Below are 15,187 nucleotides of genomic sequence, written 5' to 3' on the forward strand. Positions count from 1 at the left end.
TCCAACTTCTGACATGATGAGCTGTAAAATAATAAATTTGTGTTGTGTTAGGCCACTTTGCTTGTGGTAATTTGTTACAGCTGTCCTAGGAAACCAGTGTACTGATGCTGCTGGCAAGAGGGAGAGCCAGGAGTTGACCCCTGCCCTGTCCCCATAGACCGAGTCCTTAAAAACCATCAGAATAGAGAGTGCTGCCATTAGCTTTGTTAGGCATTTGGTCATTGGTGAGGGTATGAAGGTAAACTGAATGTGCAGGTGCCAGCTAGCGTGTGGTTAAGTGGGGACCTAGGTAGCCAGCGTCATTGAGGTGCTCTGTTCAGAATGCCTCCTCCATGGGAAGATGGAATGTGATACGTTACTAACACTTCAGTGTGAGTTGAGTGCATTATTTTTTCCTAAAGTATTTGCATTGTAAAAGATGACCCAAGCGATGACTTTCTATTATTGATGAGAAAGAGGGCCACTAGGGTGCCATAGCTGACTATGTGAGGCCTAATTCCTTGTCCATCCTCCACTGGAGAGTCAGAAAACACCAAAAAGCATCTTTCCCATGCTGCCTTACAGCTAGCAGACTAAAGAGTGGGAATCTCCACTCTGGGCTCCCTGCGAAAAGTTGCTTTTCTCATGCTGGCACAGTGCATTTCTTCTGTGTTAAATATGAACATCGTGCCTGGAGGAGGTGTAGTGGTCAACCTGTGGGCATGAGGGGCAAGCACGAGGAAAGAAGTGCACAAGGGAAGGATGGAGAGTGGGAGCATAGCAAGTCTGCCAGCTCTCACTGCGCTGCCAGTCACTCTACCAGTCCCAGCAAGGTCTTGTTACTCCAGAGGTGTTGTTCCAAGAAAGGAAAAACCTTTCTGTTACTTGCAGCTGAATACATTCCAAACAGACCCAGGTGCTTTTCAGCTCACAAAGAAAGGTAACCACCTATGAGTGGGGACGTGGGCAGGCAGAATTCTTTAGAAGGAAAGGAATTTCTGGGATCCTTGTCTGCATTTTCACTACAATGAACACATGCAAGGAAGGATAAGTCAAAGGAACCTTACGGAGAAATAGGATTGAGCTATAGATATCCAATAAACCTGATGCATTCCAGTTGGAGAGAAGAAATAGAAGGCTCAAAATTTTAAATGAAAAGGTTACTTAAAATCAGGAGACTTTGGAGAGCCTTTAGTTTGTTTATTTTTGTTTCTGGTGAGGTTTATTACCTCTCAGAGGGACATGCTGTTAAGTTGAATACCTCTGAGAATGACCATCTGTCACATACTTTCCAGGACCACCCTGGGAAATACAAGGCTTATTGTCTCCTTATCTCAACAAGTGTGCTGTGTTTGTCTATCCACAGAGTCATAATTTGAGATTAGGAAATATGCTATTCTTAAAAGCTCAATTATTTATGAATCCCAATAGCCAGGTGATCTCTTATACTTAGTGGCATTTATTGATGCAGATGAGTACTTTGAAAAATTAAGAGAGACATTTACTTTGTAAGCTACTTGTAAGAAGGTCTCTTACTAGATAAAGATGACTTGAGCAGTGATCTCTTTAACAAAGGTGGTGATATACATTGTGGCCTCTGAATGCCCCCTTACAGCCAAGGGAGAACAATCAGCGAATTCATTCATTTAATTCATGGATTTTCCTTCTATTTACACTTTAAACAAACATGCCAGTTGTTTGCTTAGTTAACAAGCCCTGCCTTCATTATAAGCCATTAGTGGCTAGTAATAATTGAAACTGTGTTTGGATTTCAAAAATACAATAAAACCAATTAATTCCACTCTTAGTAATATGGAATTTGTCTGATTGACTTGAGCTAGGCAGAAGTTTGTGTCTTTGCCCTATGCATAAAAGACTTGCTAAATCATTTTATAGCCATGAATAGGAATTTTTCATAAGAAAAACTAAACAAAACAGATTAAATCCTAATGCTTGTAAGGGGTCAGGCAGCAAATATAAATTAGTGAATGGGTTGGATAGAGCATCCTTTAAGAAACACCTGGTCTACTTTTGATGGAGACATATGAGAAATATTTCAGGTGGGTGCAGTGGCTCGTGCCTGTAATCCCAGCACTTTGGGAGGCTGAGGTGGGCAGATCACGAAACCAGGAGATTGAGACCATCCTGGCCAACATGGTGAAACCCTGTCTCTATTAAAATACAAAAAAATTATTTGGGCATATTGGCATGAACCTGTAGTCCCACCTACTCAGGAGGCTGAGACAGGAGAATTGCTTGAACCGGGAGGCGGAGGTTGCAGTGAGCCGAGATAGCGTGCCATCTCACTCCAGCCCGGATGACAGAGCAAGACTCCATTTCAAAAAAAAGGAATATTTCCTATTTTATCTTGCTATAAGAAGGGAAGAAACCACACACATGATTATAAATTACAAGTAGGCTCAGCCAATGGCAGGGAGAGAGGAGGGAGAAGTTGGAACCAGAGCAAACTGGAGAGCCCAAGCCCTGCCTGAAAGGACCCTGTGATGAGGGACACCCAAGCAGGTTTTGCCTGCTTCTCAGATTCCACCAGGATGAATCCTAACAGGAACCTGATAAATTCCTATCTTTGAAATACTCTCTAATGCTTAATATTGTTCTTAGAAAATTATAAAACATTGCCCTTTGGTATTAGACGTGTGTGTGTGTGTGTGTGTGTGTGTGTGTGTGTATGTGTGTGTACAGAATAAATATGTGTCCCACTTCTAAAAAAGGCTGTGGGCCTAGTGTGGCCAAATCTTTCAAATTTTTAATGTAATTTGAAAATCTGGACTTTGGATAAAATATTCCCATTTATAAACATTGGCAATGAGTTTTTGGTTTTTAAGCTGATGCTATGTTGCCACCACAGTGCTGATCAGCAGCTCTCAGAGTGTGGTCCCTGGACCAGCCACGTTAGAATTACCTGGGAACTTCACAGAAATACAGGTTCCCAGGCCCCACCCAGACCTACTGAAACAAACTCTCTTGGGGTGAGGCCCAGAGATCTGTTTTAACAAGCCTTTTTGGTAGGGCTGCCAGCTTTTAGCAAATATTTCATGAAACATACACAAAAAAATTTTCGTTATCTGAAATTCAAATTTGACTGCATGAGCTATTTCCTTATCTAGCAAGCACTGCCTCCAGGTACTTCTGTTACAAGCCGATGTTGATCAAGCAAAACATGTATATGAGCCAGGCTGCTTGTGTTTGAATCAGCTTTGACACATGATAACTCTGGGATTTTAGGCAAGGGACATAATTTCTGTGTGGTTTGGTTTACTTACATGTAAAATAGGCACGATAATAATTTCTTCCTCGTGGGGTGGTTGCTGGAATTGAATGAGTTAGCGAACATAAAGTACTTAGAACTTTGCCTGGGAGAAAATAAACAATGTATGTGTTTAGTATCATCATTATTTTATTTTTCTTTTCTTCTCTATCATCACCACTGCTGCCACAACCCAGCTGTCAGGGAATATGAGAACTCATCTTCTTTCAATTCTTTTTTTTTGGATCTAGCTTTGATTTAGCAGAATTGATTCTAATGTGCTGTTCCCCAAGGCCACTCTGTTGCTTGTTCCTACCCAGAGGTACCCCTGCTTTGAAATCTAGTTGACAGTGTGGCTGCCTGGTGGGGAACTCACACTTGCCTCCCCTACCGAGGTCCTGCTGCCTGAACACTGTCAGCTGGCAGTGCCTCTGTTGGGCTCAGACCTTTTGTTGTACAGACCAGCATTGCTGCTTCGTGTCTGCTTTCACCAGCCCAGCCAACAGCTTCCTGACCCTGTCTTGGATTTTTGGATTTGCAGAGGGCCTGACTAGGGCTTGGATTCTTGCTGTCAGTTGGGGAAACAACGAATGCCTTCCTCACCAGTTAAATTCTGAGTACACTTTGGGAAATCCCCACAACTTTTTCCAGGCATGGAACATGGGGAGATTTGAGTTGTGGACCCAAAGAGTTATTTCAAAGGAAAGCAGTCTCTGAACTGTCCTTGCCAAGAGTGGCTGCAAGCTGCCCCAACATTTCCCTCCATGAAGCACCCCACCAGGCCACCACACCGTCACGCATGACAGACTCGTGCATGCCATGAAAACCACCAGGATGAGTTATTATGGCTCTCAGTGGTGCCATTATATTGCTGTTCTGGGAATGAAGCAAAACACATTATTTTATTAAATAAAGATTTTCCCTGTATCATAGTAGAGGCTAATTTTATTAGCTCTTTTTATGGGAACAAACATCATCGCCCTGATTTGGGAGGATGGAGTGGGGTCCGTGGGGAGGTAAGGGAGTGGAATCACATTTTGTCATCTGCATGCTCCATTGAGGCTGCCAACATGTTTTAATTGGGTACTCACTTTAGTACTTACTAGAAGAGTTCCCCAGATCCTGCAGAAAATACACAGCTTTTAGTACATAAGCAATTTATAGATGATTCAAAGACATGTTCAGTTACAACAAATATTTGTTCATATAGTGTGGGTATGTGTGTGTCCCTGATAACCAAAATGTATAGTCTCCAAAATGTATAGCTAAATGTATAGATAGACTCTTCAGTAACTTCAAAAGCAAATTTTTTGCTCTCATCTATGAGATTCCAGAATGTTTAATGCAGAACATGTACTGTCAGATTCAGAGAGGGAAAGGAGTCCAAATCTAGTTGAAAAACTCAATAAAATACTGTTTTTTGCCTCTGATTCTTTAGCTTTAAAACCTGAGAGTTTCACATGAAGCTTTTTGGATGACCGTAACCACCAGAACCGCCCCCCCGCAGGCTGAGGCAGAGCAGCCAAGGCAGATGTTGCCAGCTCCTGAGAGTCAGGCAGTGCCCTGTTCTGTGTGCAGGACCAAGGTCTCCACAGTATTCTCTTGGGATGTGTTTCCCCGGGGGTCAGAAGCAATGTGCCTGCTGCTCTGCTGGTTGGTAGCTGAGCTCTCTCTATGGCCTGCAGAGCTGCCACTGAGCCAGAGGTGGTCTCTGTGTTTCTAGAGTAAACATGGTCTTCATGTTTTGCTATTGCTGTGCTGTTGTTTTTTCCACTAGCAATAGGCCACAGCTAATGCTGAACAATGAATGCCTTCCTCACCAATTAAATTCTGAGTACACTTGAACAGATTCAATGGTGAAGCTGGCCACAATGTTTTTTGTCCCCAGCCTCCGCTTTTGCCCTCATGCCTCTCTCCTCCCCAGTGTCATCTGTGCTCTGCTTTGGAGGCTTCCCTGCCCCCCCATGAGCACCCACCATGAACCCTGATAGGATCGAGGTATCCATCATTTACATGTCCGTGTGACAGGAAACTGTAAGCCTCTTCTAAGAGCACTTAGAAGTTAAACCAGATTATAAAGCCGGAGCTCCTAGCCTTGGCACAGTGTTTGCAAACGTTGTTTGCTTCCCTGACATAGCTGCCCACTCCCTGTAGTATCACTGCCATGTCCCTAACCTCAATTTCTCCCTCCTTCATCATGTTAGCCGCCTCCCCAGCTTGTCTTCTGCATCCTTCCTTTGTTGTCTGTCCTTCCTACTTTCTCTGTCGCCGTTTGTTCCCTGTATTTGCTTACCTCGGCCTATCGGCCTCTTCTCTAATGCACTTCCTTCATCTCCAGCTTCATTTCCTCCTCTGCTCCCCACCTACTTTCTCTGCTGCTTTCCTTGTCTGCTGCCCTCATCTTTTTATCCATTTCCCCATCTCATTCTCTACAGCCCTAATTTTGTTATCTTCTTGCCTCCTGTAGCCCTTTGAATTTGTGACTTGCTTTAAACCATGTCTTCTTGAAAAGAATACCAGGCTTTAGCAAAAGCAATTGAGTGGTTGCAAGGTGGAGACCAGAGAGAGGTAGAATCCTGTGTCCCCTTCCTAGGGACAGATCTAAGCACCTTTTTAAGGGCTTTTCTAACGCATGTCCCTGTGGCCCACTGGGGACTCCCAGTGCGGGACACAGTTATGAGGAACTAGGCACTGCTCTTCAGGAGCATCAGCAGTGGAATAGGACGCCCCACTTTGGCCTCTGTACCCTTCTTTCCTACCTTCCTTTCACCAGGAAGAGACCTGCTCACCTCTTCCTGGCTGTGATGTAGATTGAGGAAACAGAAGTCTCTGAACATGGTTGATAGCTTCCTGTTGGTGCCTCCTGAAGACAGAACTCCTGGGAGAGTAATGATCATTAAGCCTGTGGGATTGAGCTGGCACAGAGGAACTAGAGCCCAGAAGCCACAGGTCTAAACCCAGTGACCCTGAACAGAGTGGGGCAGAGTGAGGCTTTAGAGTCAAGACTGTGTGAGCTCCAGTCCTGGCTCCATTGCTTCCCAGCTGTTTGACCTTGGGCTGGTCAGTCTGCCTCTCTGTACCCTACTTTCCTCATGTGTAAAATGAGATAATAAAATCTAATAATAACATCCTGAGGTTGTGGGATAGAGCGATGAGATGGCATGTGTAAAATACAGTGCCTGGCATGTGGCAAGCACTCAGCAGTGAGTCTTCAGAAGGAAGAGATACAAGAATCCTTCTGGGTACAAGAATCACGAATGTGTCCCTGGGGCTTTCTGCAGTCTCTCTGCCATAGTCACATTTGAGTCAACATTCATTCAGGCAAACGATTTTACTTTTCTTTCTAGAATTTTTTTTTTTTTTTGAGACGGAGTTTCGCTCTTGTTACCCAGGCTGGAGTGCAATGGCACAATCTCGGCTCACCACAACCTCCGCCTCCTGGGTTCAAGCAATTCTCCTCCCTCAGCCTCCTGAGTAGCTGGGACTACAGGCATGCACCACCATGCCCAACTGATTTTTGTATTTTTAGTAGAGACGGGGTTTCACCATGTTAACCAGGATGGTGTCGATCTCTTGACCTCGTGATCCACCCGCCTCAACCTCCCAAGGTGCTGGGATTATAGGTGTGAGCCACCGCGCCCAGCCCAGAATTCTTAAGAAAATCCTTCTACTAACTTTAGGCTTTTCTTTCAAACACAGATCCCCATACACACTGATCAGATGTAGCAAGTCTTCTTAAAGTTTTTGGTACTGGCTTCCACTTCAGGCTACTGAAGGTCCTATATTCCCAAAAGACTATTCCATCATCTCCTTAGCCTCCTGTTTAAAGATTACACACTGCAGTCGGGTGGGTGCCAGATGAGAAAAGCAGAAGATGCCGAGTCCCTCCCCTGCAGTTGAGGAAGGAGGGTCCCGCCTGGATGTCCGGCCCCCTTCCCCCTGTGCCTTCAGGACTACAGAAGCATCCCCTACATTAGACTGGATTCAGGAGAGATGGACTAAGGGATTTCATTTAGAAGAAGGGGCAGGGGCTGAGGATTCGGTCTGTAAATGCATTGGTGAGAGTGTTGACATCACTTCACACCTGATGGAGGAAAGAGAAGACAGGCCATGAACCAAAGAGGGGTGTACGACAGTTGTCCTTCCTGAAAGGGATGGCCCCAGGTTACTAGGAGTCTATGTTTCATTTGTCTAGTTTAAATTAGCAAGTAATGAAGTCACACAAGCAGAAGCCATTGCCCATGATTATAAGACCCTTAAAACTATCCTGCTGGACCTTAGAGGGAAACGAGCCTGGTTCCCCCCTCCCTGGGCTCTTCCATCTTCTCTATCAGGGGATATTGGGCTGCACATACTGTTGAAATTGTGATAAGCATGTGAATCTGTGTGAACAGTAAACTTGCAGCCAGATGTGGTGGCTCATACCTGTAATCCCAGCACTTTGGGAGGCTGAGGTGGGCGGATCACCTGAGGTCGGGAGTTCCAGACCAGCCTGACCAACATGGAGAAACCCATCTCTACAAAAAATACAAAATTAGCTGGGTGTGGTGGTGCATGCCTATAATCCCAGCTACTCAAGAGGCTGAGGCAGGAGAATCACTTGAACCCAGGAGGAGGAGGTTGCAGTGAGCTGAGATTGCACCATTGCACTCCAGCCTGGGCACAAAAGTGAAATTCCATCTCAAAAAAGAAAAGAAAAATAAACTTGCTCTCTGTGAGGGGAGTTGGGGTCTGCTCCCATAAATGGGAGGGTGGCCTGGAGGCTCTTCTTGTCCTTAATTGTAAGTAATTTCCTGTCTTCTGGGTTCCACCCCTGCACCCTGCTGGGACCTGCTGTGGCAGCAGCATCTAGTGGGGGCCTCTGAGTGCTGAGTCACTCCCTCCATAGCAAGATGGGCCATGCTGGTCAGGGCTCCATGGAAAAAGCAGAAATAAATCAAACACCAGCTCCTACTTAAGATCTGATGAAACTCTCCATTTCCGCTCCAAATTGAATTCCTCCTGAAGGATGGGAGCAGCTCCTGGGAGTAATGAAGACCCTCCTTCCTCCTCTGCTAGAAACATGTTTTAGATTAACAGACGCAACCTTCTAATCTGGGTGGGTAGGCAGTGTTCAGGAACAGCCTTGAGAAACTGTTTTCAGACCAGACATGATATTTTTAATCTCAAGGGGCAAGGCAGCAGACATGCAGTACGCTTGGCCTCTGTGAGGGGAGGCGGCCCCAGAGGTGGTGGTCTCCTGGGGAAGAATGGCAACACAGGGAGTATGGCTGCAAGCCACCACCTGCCTGCCACCTCCTCCTCCTCCTCCATCATTTGGAGCCAAAAAGAATTTGTGGTGGGGAATAGAAGCAAGAGGGCTTGTGCTTTCTGAGATTTGAAATATCACTTCCCTACCTAAATAATAAACTATGACTTAAAAAAAAATGTAAGAAACATTTTTAGGATGAAGATGTTGTTGAAGTGATTATCTTCCATTCTCAGTAATGGTGATAAATCGACAGTCTGGCATATGCAGAGGCAGTTGACACAGACCCTTTCAGGGGAAAAAAAAGAAACAGTTTTCCAGTGAGCCTTGTCAGGGGGAAGACTGATCGCTGGCAGGCTGGCTCAGACCGTGAGGACAGTTCTGAGAGTTCGGGGATGAGGAGGAGCCGGGCTGGGCCCATGAACCCAGGCTGAGGTCGGAGGGCAGCATTCTACACGTCCATTCTGTTTTGAGGGTGGACATGAGGTAGATTATCTGTTGGGAAACAAATACTTAATATTTTTCCTTGAAGTGAGCTAAAGAGAATTACTAGACCTTTCTTCACTCACCGTTGAAGAAAAGCAGTCTAAAAAAAGATGAGGTTAAAAAAGTCTACTTAACATGAGAAATTCAGATATTTAGGGTCCAAGGGAGGAAAGGAAATTCTCCTTGAAAGAATATGCTCTTGGTCCTTTTATGTCAGAATTTTGTCAACAGCCCTTGAGAAAGGTTATCAAAACCTAACCCTTAGTTTTTGGTTTAGTTTTGAAAAGAAGCCATTTCCTTCATAGGGAAATAGCCCCAAAGTATCCAATAAGTCAAACTCAACATTAGAGGGCCAGACGGGCCCCAGAGGCTTTCCATTTGGTTTCCCAGCAGGAAAACTGCTTTTCAGGGAGAAGGTCATGTTTTCTGCAGATAGTGCTGTCATTTACACGGTTAAGATGCCCTTCTTTCTGAACCATGAGATGTTCAGGCTTGGCCTCCCTCAGAGGACAGTAGGAAGTACTTTACCCCCAGCTCCAAAGAAAGGATTGAGGAGAGGAAGGGGAAATATAGGTGGAATTCTCGCAATGCTGAGCCCTGTCCCAAATGAAGCAAGATGCAATGAGGCCAGGGTGGTGTCCCCAGAACACTGAAGGGTGGGGAAGGAGTCTGGGGCAGACAACAAGGACTGCGCAAGCGAAAAAAATGAAAGGGTGGGAGAAAGAAGTGCCACCCCCCACATGGCTGCTATTGTGCATTCCTTCAGGCCCCCACAGCCTTTTATATTTGCATAAATGGGCACCCGGCGAGGCTTCCACACTGGGACAGAACAGCAGGCAGGTCCCTGGACAGTGGAGGCTTTTTCTTCATGAATAGTCTCACAGCCATTTTGCAGCCATTTGCTTGTGGAAACGTCCTGGCTGGAGTCCGCCCTCCAGTCTCAGTAAGGACTGGCACGTCTGTCTCTCTGGCTGCAGACCCTGCCCATGCAAGCTTGTCCTCGAGCCTGTTTATAAGGCCTGAAGTTACTTCTGTTTTGTTTTAGCCCAAAGGGTGAACTGCTGCCAGCAGTATGTCTGGAATGTTATTTACTTGGTACATTTCTGTGGCTTTTCTTTGTAGCATTGCGCATGCCAAAGCCATTTACTTGAAAATGCCAGGTTGCACAGTTGGTCTTCTCAACAGGGTGACTTTCTCAGTTAGGGGAGTTGAGTTCCTGTGTCTCTCAGTTCCTTCCTTCCTTGTCCTTTTTTTCCCCGAGTTAGTGCTCTGAACAATACTGCTGGTGCCTGTTGCATTGCACTGCTTTGTCCTGAGTGCCCCAACTCCACGTGTAATTTCTGGGGTTTCTAGTGTCCTCTGCGGAGCACCTGGCAGACGCTTCTTCATTTGCATGCCTGCCCTGTTATTACTCCACATGAAAGCTGTCTGTTTTGGCAGATGTGACTACCATGATTGCAGTTGAGCTCTCTGAGCTGAATGGGTGATGTGTAAGGGAACTCTAGGTGGGGTTTTCTCTAATGGGGGCTGTGGGAGTGGAAGGAAAACCTGTGAGCAGCCTTGGCTTGTGCCGAGCCCACATGATGGCAAACAAATGACTTGAAAGGAGGAACCCGTGTGTACAGTTTCCCAATTTGGAAGGTTTCACAACTGTTTTTGTTCAACTGACAGAGAAGAGATTTTTCAAGAGCAAATTCTTCATTAGGAAGACTGTAAACAATCCTGGAAAAGATAATTGCTGAAGGGGGCGGCATGGAAGGTATTTGTTGGGCCTTTTCTTTCATCAGCTCCTCTGCTTCCCATTTCATCTGTGCAGTTTTAACGGTGGTATTTTGGGTTTTAACACAGATATGGAAAATGAGATTAGATAAATCTTTCTGTCTGGTGCCAGTCCTGGGGCCATTTGCACACCTGGGTGGGTTGACTCCCTGCCTTCTTTCTCTCTCTCAGCATGTTTTTGTTCTGTCATGTGAGTCCATAAGCACCTGTAGATAGAACAGAAAGCTTTGCATTACACAGGCTCGCCCTTTATTCGGGCCTCCTGGAAACTTCACCCATCCCTGGCACGTGCTGGTTTGTTAACATAATAGCCAGCTCCCATGTGGAATGGAAACATTTTCGCTCCATTCTTCTTGTTTTTTCTATCTTTCTGCATGACTTCTCAATTTGTTTGTAAGCTGCTCAGACGTTTGACTGAAGGGTCTTCTTTGATCACGCTCCCAACAGCATGGGCTTCACACTGTCACACCTGCTCTTCTTTTAGAGTCTAGATTTCAGAGTAAATGCTTCCATTGCCTTGTAATTTTTTTCTGAGTGTAAAACTTTGGTGCAGGTTACTTATTACAGGTAATAGCTGTTTGATGACAGAGACAACTGCTTGGCAGAAACGGCCACCTGAACTGCAGCCAGAAACATAAACTGCCACTTTATTTATGTCTGAAAGCATCTAAGCCGCAAGCCTATCAGTCATGATCTAGCATGCTCACGATAATAACAAGCTCACCAGGCTAGGCACGCTGCCCCCTGGGATGGCCACGAGGACAGGCTCTAACAAGACACTGTGCATTTTCTCCCCCATTATCCACAGCCCACACATCGTGTTCCTCTCTCAGAGCATCTTGACAGGAAGGAGCCATCTCTGTGGGACCCGCCTCTGCCATGAAATTGCCCATGCCTGGTTTGGCCTAGCCATTGGGGCCCGCGACTGGACGGAGGAGTGGCTGAGTGAAGGCTTTGCCACTCACTTGGAGGATGTGTTTTGGGCTGCGGCACAGCAGGTGGGTTAAAGTGAGCCTAAGCATTTCACTATCCAGAGTCAAATTCCATTTCTAGTCATTCATTCATCCAGCACCTGTGGACTGAGGGCCTATTATGCAGGAGGCACAGATTTTGATGGGGAAATGGCTGCATAAAAAAGAGAGGGAAGCCCCTTCTCCCCACAGGATTTACAGTCTAGAGATGGGAGAGAGAGCAGACAAACAAGTGAATCAGAAATGGGTCAAGTGGTGGAGTACTATGAAGAAAAATGAGCCCCATAGAGGGGCAGTGAATTCTATTTTAGAAGGTAGTAAGAGAAGGCCTCTCTGATTAAGGAGATATTTGAGCAGAGGTGTGAAGAAAAGGTCATGCTATGGCATACTCAAGCACTTCTTTGTGGTTGTAATTGTGGTGATGTGTGTGTGTGCATTGTGTATGTGTGTGTGCATGTTTTAAATAAAGAGAGCAAAACATAAATCCAGATGCCTGCTTATAAGTAATGAATGAAGAATGAAGCAGGGGTGGGGTATAGATTAGGGAATGGCGAGGACTATGGCAAACTGACAGCTGCTACTCAGCTATAACCAATTGTCATGGTGAAGGGAGGAGGGCCCAATATAACCTACACTGTTAGCTTTTTAAGGTAATTTATAAATCTGGATTTTTATGTGAAGTTTACTAATTACTAAAAAATACCACACAAGACAACCATACCCAGAAGCCAGAGATGGTGCACACGCTCTCAGTTTGCAACTTAAAACATTGGTCGGGGTCCAAAGTAGCTCCCGCCAGAGGTCATGGCGCTTGCGAAGGTGAGGTCATCAGTTCAAGGCTAACCTGAGCAACCTCATAAGCTCAAACTGATTGGCAAAACAAACAAACAAAAAAAAAAAAACATTGGCCACCAGTTCTTTTTTTTTTGAAGATGGGGTTTCACCACGTTGGTCAGGCTGGTCTTGAACTCCCAACCTCAAGTGATCTGCCCACCTTGGCCTCCAAAATGCTTGGATTACAGGTGTGAGCTACCACGCCCAGCAGCCACCAGTTCTTTTTTTTTTTTTGTGAGGTGGAGTTTTGCTCTTGTCACTCACACTGGAGTGCAATGGCAGTATCTCGGCTCACTGCAACCTCTGCCTCCTGGGTTCAAGCTATTCTCCTGCCTCAGTCTCCTGAGTAGCTGGGATTACAGGCATGCACCACCTGTAATCCCGACCTCAGGTGATCCACCCGCCTTGGCCTCCCAAAGTGCGGAGAATTACAGGTGTGAGCCACCGTGCCTGGCCTGGCCACCAGTTCTAATGAGGATAGTGAGCAACCAAACTGCTTTGTGCTCACTTTCAAGTTCCTAATATTTGGGTCACTTTTTTTCCCCGTCATCCCTGCCGCTTATACACTGGACTATTTGGCATTTTCCAAAATTCCCAAGTTTGTGCATATCTGCATGATTTTGTTCAAGGTCCTTTGCCGAAATCACTTATTTTTCGCTAGCCAGCTGGAAGTCACCATCTCTAGATAGCCCAGACTGATTGCCTGACTCATAATTCAGCACTAGACTTTCTCTAGGTTGATGACAAGTTCTACCATCCAACCTTGCGACTGACTCGATTCATGAATCCCTGTGGTGCCTCTCTGAGTGGATGGCAGTCTCCATCTCCTTGTTGGGGAGGATCCCGTGTTGGGGATCTTCTTGTTGGGTAGGATTTCACAGGCTGCCCACCCCCCCGCCATGCCCCACCCCTGGCCCCTACCACTCAGTGCTGCAGAGTGCAGTCTACGAGGTGGCAAAGTGACCCCAGTGACCACTGCCACCCTGAGACCTCATGCTCTGCTCCCTGGTGGGATCTGCTGACCAGGAGCAGCCCAGGAGGTGGCATAACCACCCCTGCCCCACAGGGCACTTCCTGACTCCCTGGAAGGTCTGAGGCAGGCACTCACCAGGGCCAGCAACAGCCTCAGTCTCACCCTTCAAGGGAGAGGTCGGCCTGACGGACATGCTCTGGAAATGTCTCGAACTTTGTGCTGGAATCTAGAATGGCCATTTTGCCTCAAGGGTGTTCATGTTTTTGCATCTCAAAGATTTACTGCACATCCAAGGATGATGAGGGGGCTGACCCTTATCATGTTAAGGGAAAGGAGTGACAGAGAAAGCCTAGCTCCTGCTGTCCCTTTAGGCTCACAACGTAAGCCACCACCTCCACAAAGGCTTTCTGGACCCACTCAGACCTGTTCTCCCCTACCTGGGAACTCTGAGGATATTTGGTGTTTACTTCTTTTAGCAAACTTATCAGTCAAGAGGCAGGATCAAGCCAGCAGACTAAGGAGTGGCTTCCTAGAAACGGCAAAGGAAAGGGTAAAGGAGGGGCACTTTTTGGGGGATGCAGGAGATAAAGACAGAGGTGTTATGACCAGATGTCTGAAATGCACTACAATTGCCAGGACCAGTGTGAATCTGATAGTCTCAGAAGGGAAGCACTCCAGGGAAGAGACGGCGATAGAGGCACCCCCTGCTGCGTGTCTGTGTATAAGGCAGAGGGAAACATAAAAAGGAAGGGAACAGGGATTTCTTGCACACTCCACATGTGGGGCGCTGTGCTAAGCTCATTCATACCCGATCCCATTTACCCTGAAAGCTTCAGAACTATTGTACCCATTCTACAAACAGGGAAACGGAGGCTTGGGGAGGCGACTTAACCTACCTATACACGCAGAGCTGGTAAATGGCAGAGCTGGGACTGGAAGTCTCTCTGACTCAGAGACCAGCACCTTTCCTGTATCTACCATGTGGCCTCTCCTCACAGGACTCCATGTGGCAGGAGACACTGATGTGCACACTGCTGGGTCCACAGCCAGGGTGTGAAAAGCAAGACCCAGCTCCAATTTAAAGCAGTCATAGTCCAGGTGTGAGGACAAGAAAATGACATAGAAGGAAAGGAAAAAAAAATGAGGAAACAGGTAAGCACCAAGTACTGTGAGAAACCACCATTGCTCACATATGGAATTAGAGTATTTTGAGGTGTAGTTTCTTTACAGAATCATGGGGTCTTGGGCATTTCACATCACTCCATTTCTACTCAGACTTTTGGAATCACACAGGACCTTTCAGTGGATTTCATTTGGGGAAAAGAAACAACGTAGGTTTTTGTTTTCAGCCTATGGAATGATTTCCTTTTGTCTGTCTTGTTAAAGTTCAGATGAAGCTACTCTGTGGCACCTGCACGTTTCCATGTTACAGCAGCTGCCTGATGAATTTCATCCACCTCCATTTCAGCATGTGGCTCATGTGGACAGGTGGACGGACGCTGTGGCCCTGAGAGCCCAGGGCCGAGCTGGTGCTGGGAAGGAACTGCCGGGACTCACCGAGCTGCACTTAACTGTTCTCTTTTGGCGATTTTTTGTTGTTTCTTTGTGTTAACTTTGTCCCTGGCAAAATTTTCCACTCTCAAAGTAAA

The 15,187-nt window shown here is 46.2% G+C and overlaps 1 protein-coding gene across 35 annotated transcripts in view; it reads left to right on the forward strand.

The window, feature by feature from the left end:
• The window catches only part of AOPEP (aminopeptidase O (putative)), a 449,451-nt gene that overhangs the window by 208,216 nt on the left and 226,048 nt on the right, over positions 1 to 15,187 (forward strand). For all 35 annotated transcript variants that reach the window (XR_013532554.1, XR_013532563.1, XR_013532561.1 and 32 more), the window contains one exon: positions 11,569 to 11,758. Coding sequence is in view for 20 of the 35 variants with exons in the window: in XM_078365849.1 (XP_078221975.1) it covers positions 11,569 to 11,758 (190 nt within the window). In the remaining 15 variants the exon portion in view is untranslated. The remainder of the gene's footprint in view (positions 1 to 11,568; positions 11,759 to 15,187) is intronic.

This window comes from Callithrix jacchus, chromosome 1 (assembly GCF_049354715.1).
Source record: "Callithrix jacchus isolate 240 chromosome 1, calJac240_pri, whole genome shotgun sequence".
Lineage (NCBI taxonomy): Eukaryota > Metazoa > Chordata > Mammalia > Primates > Cebidae > Callithrix > Callithrix jacchus.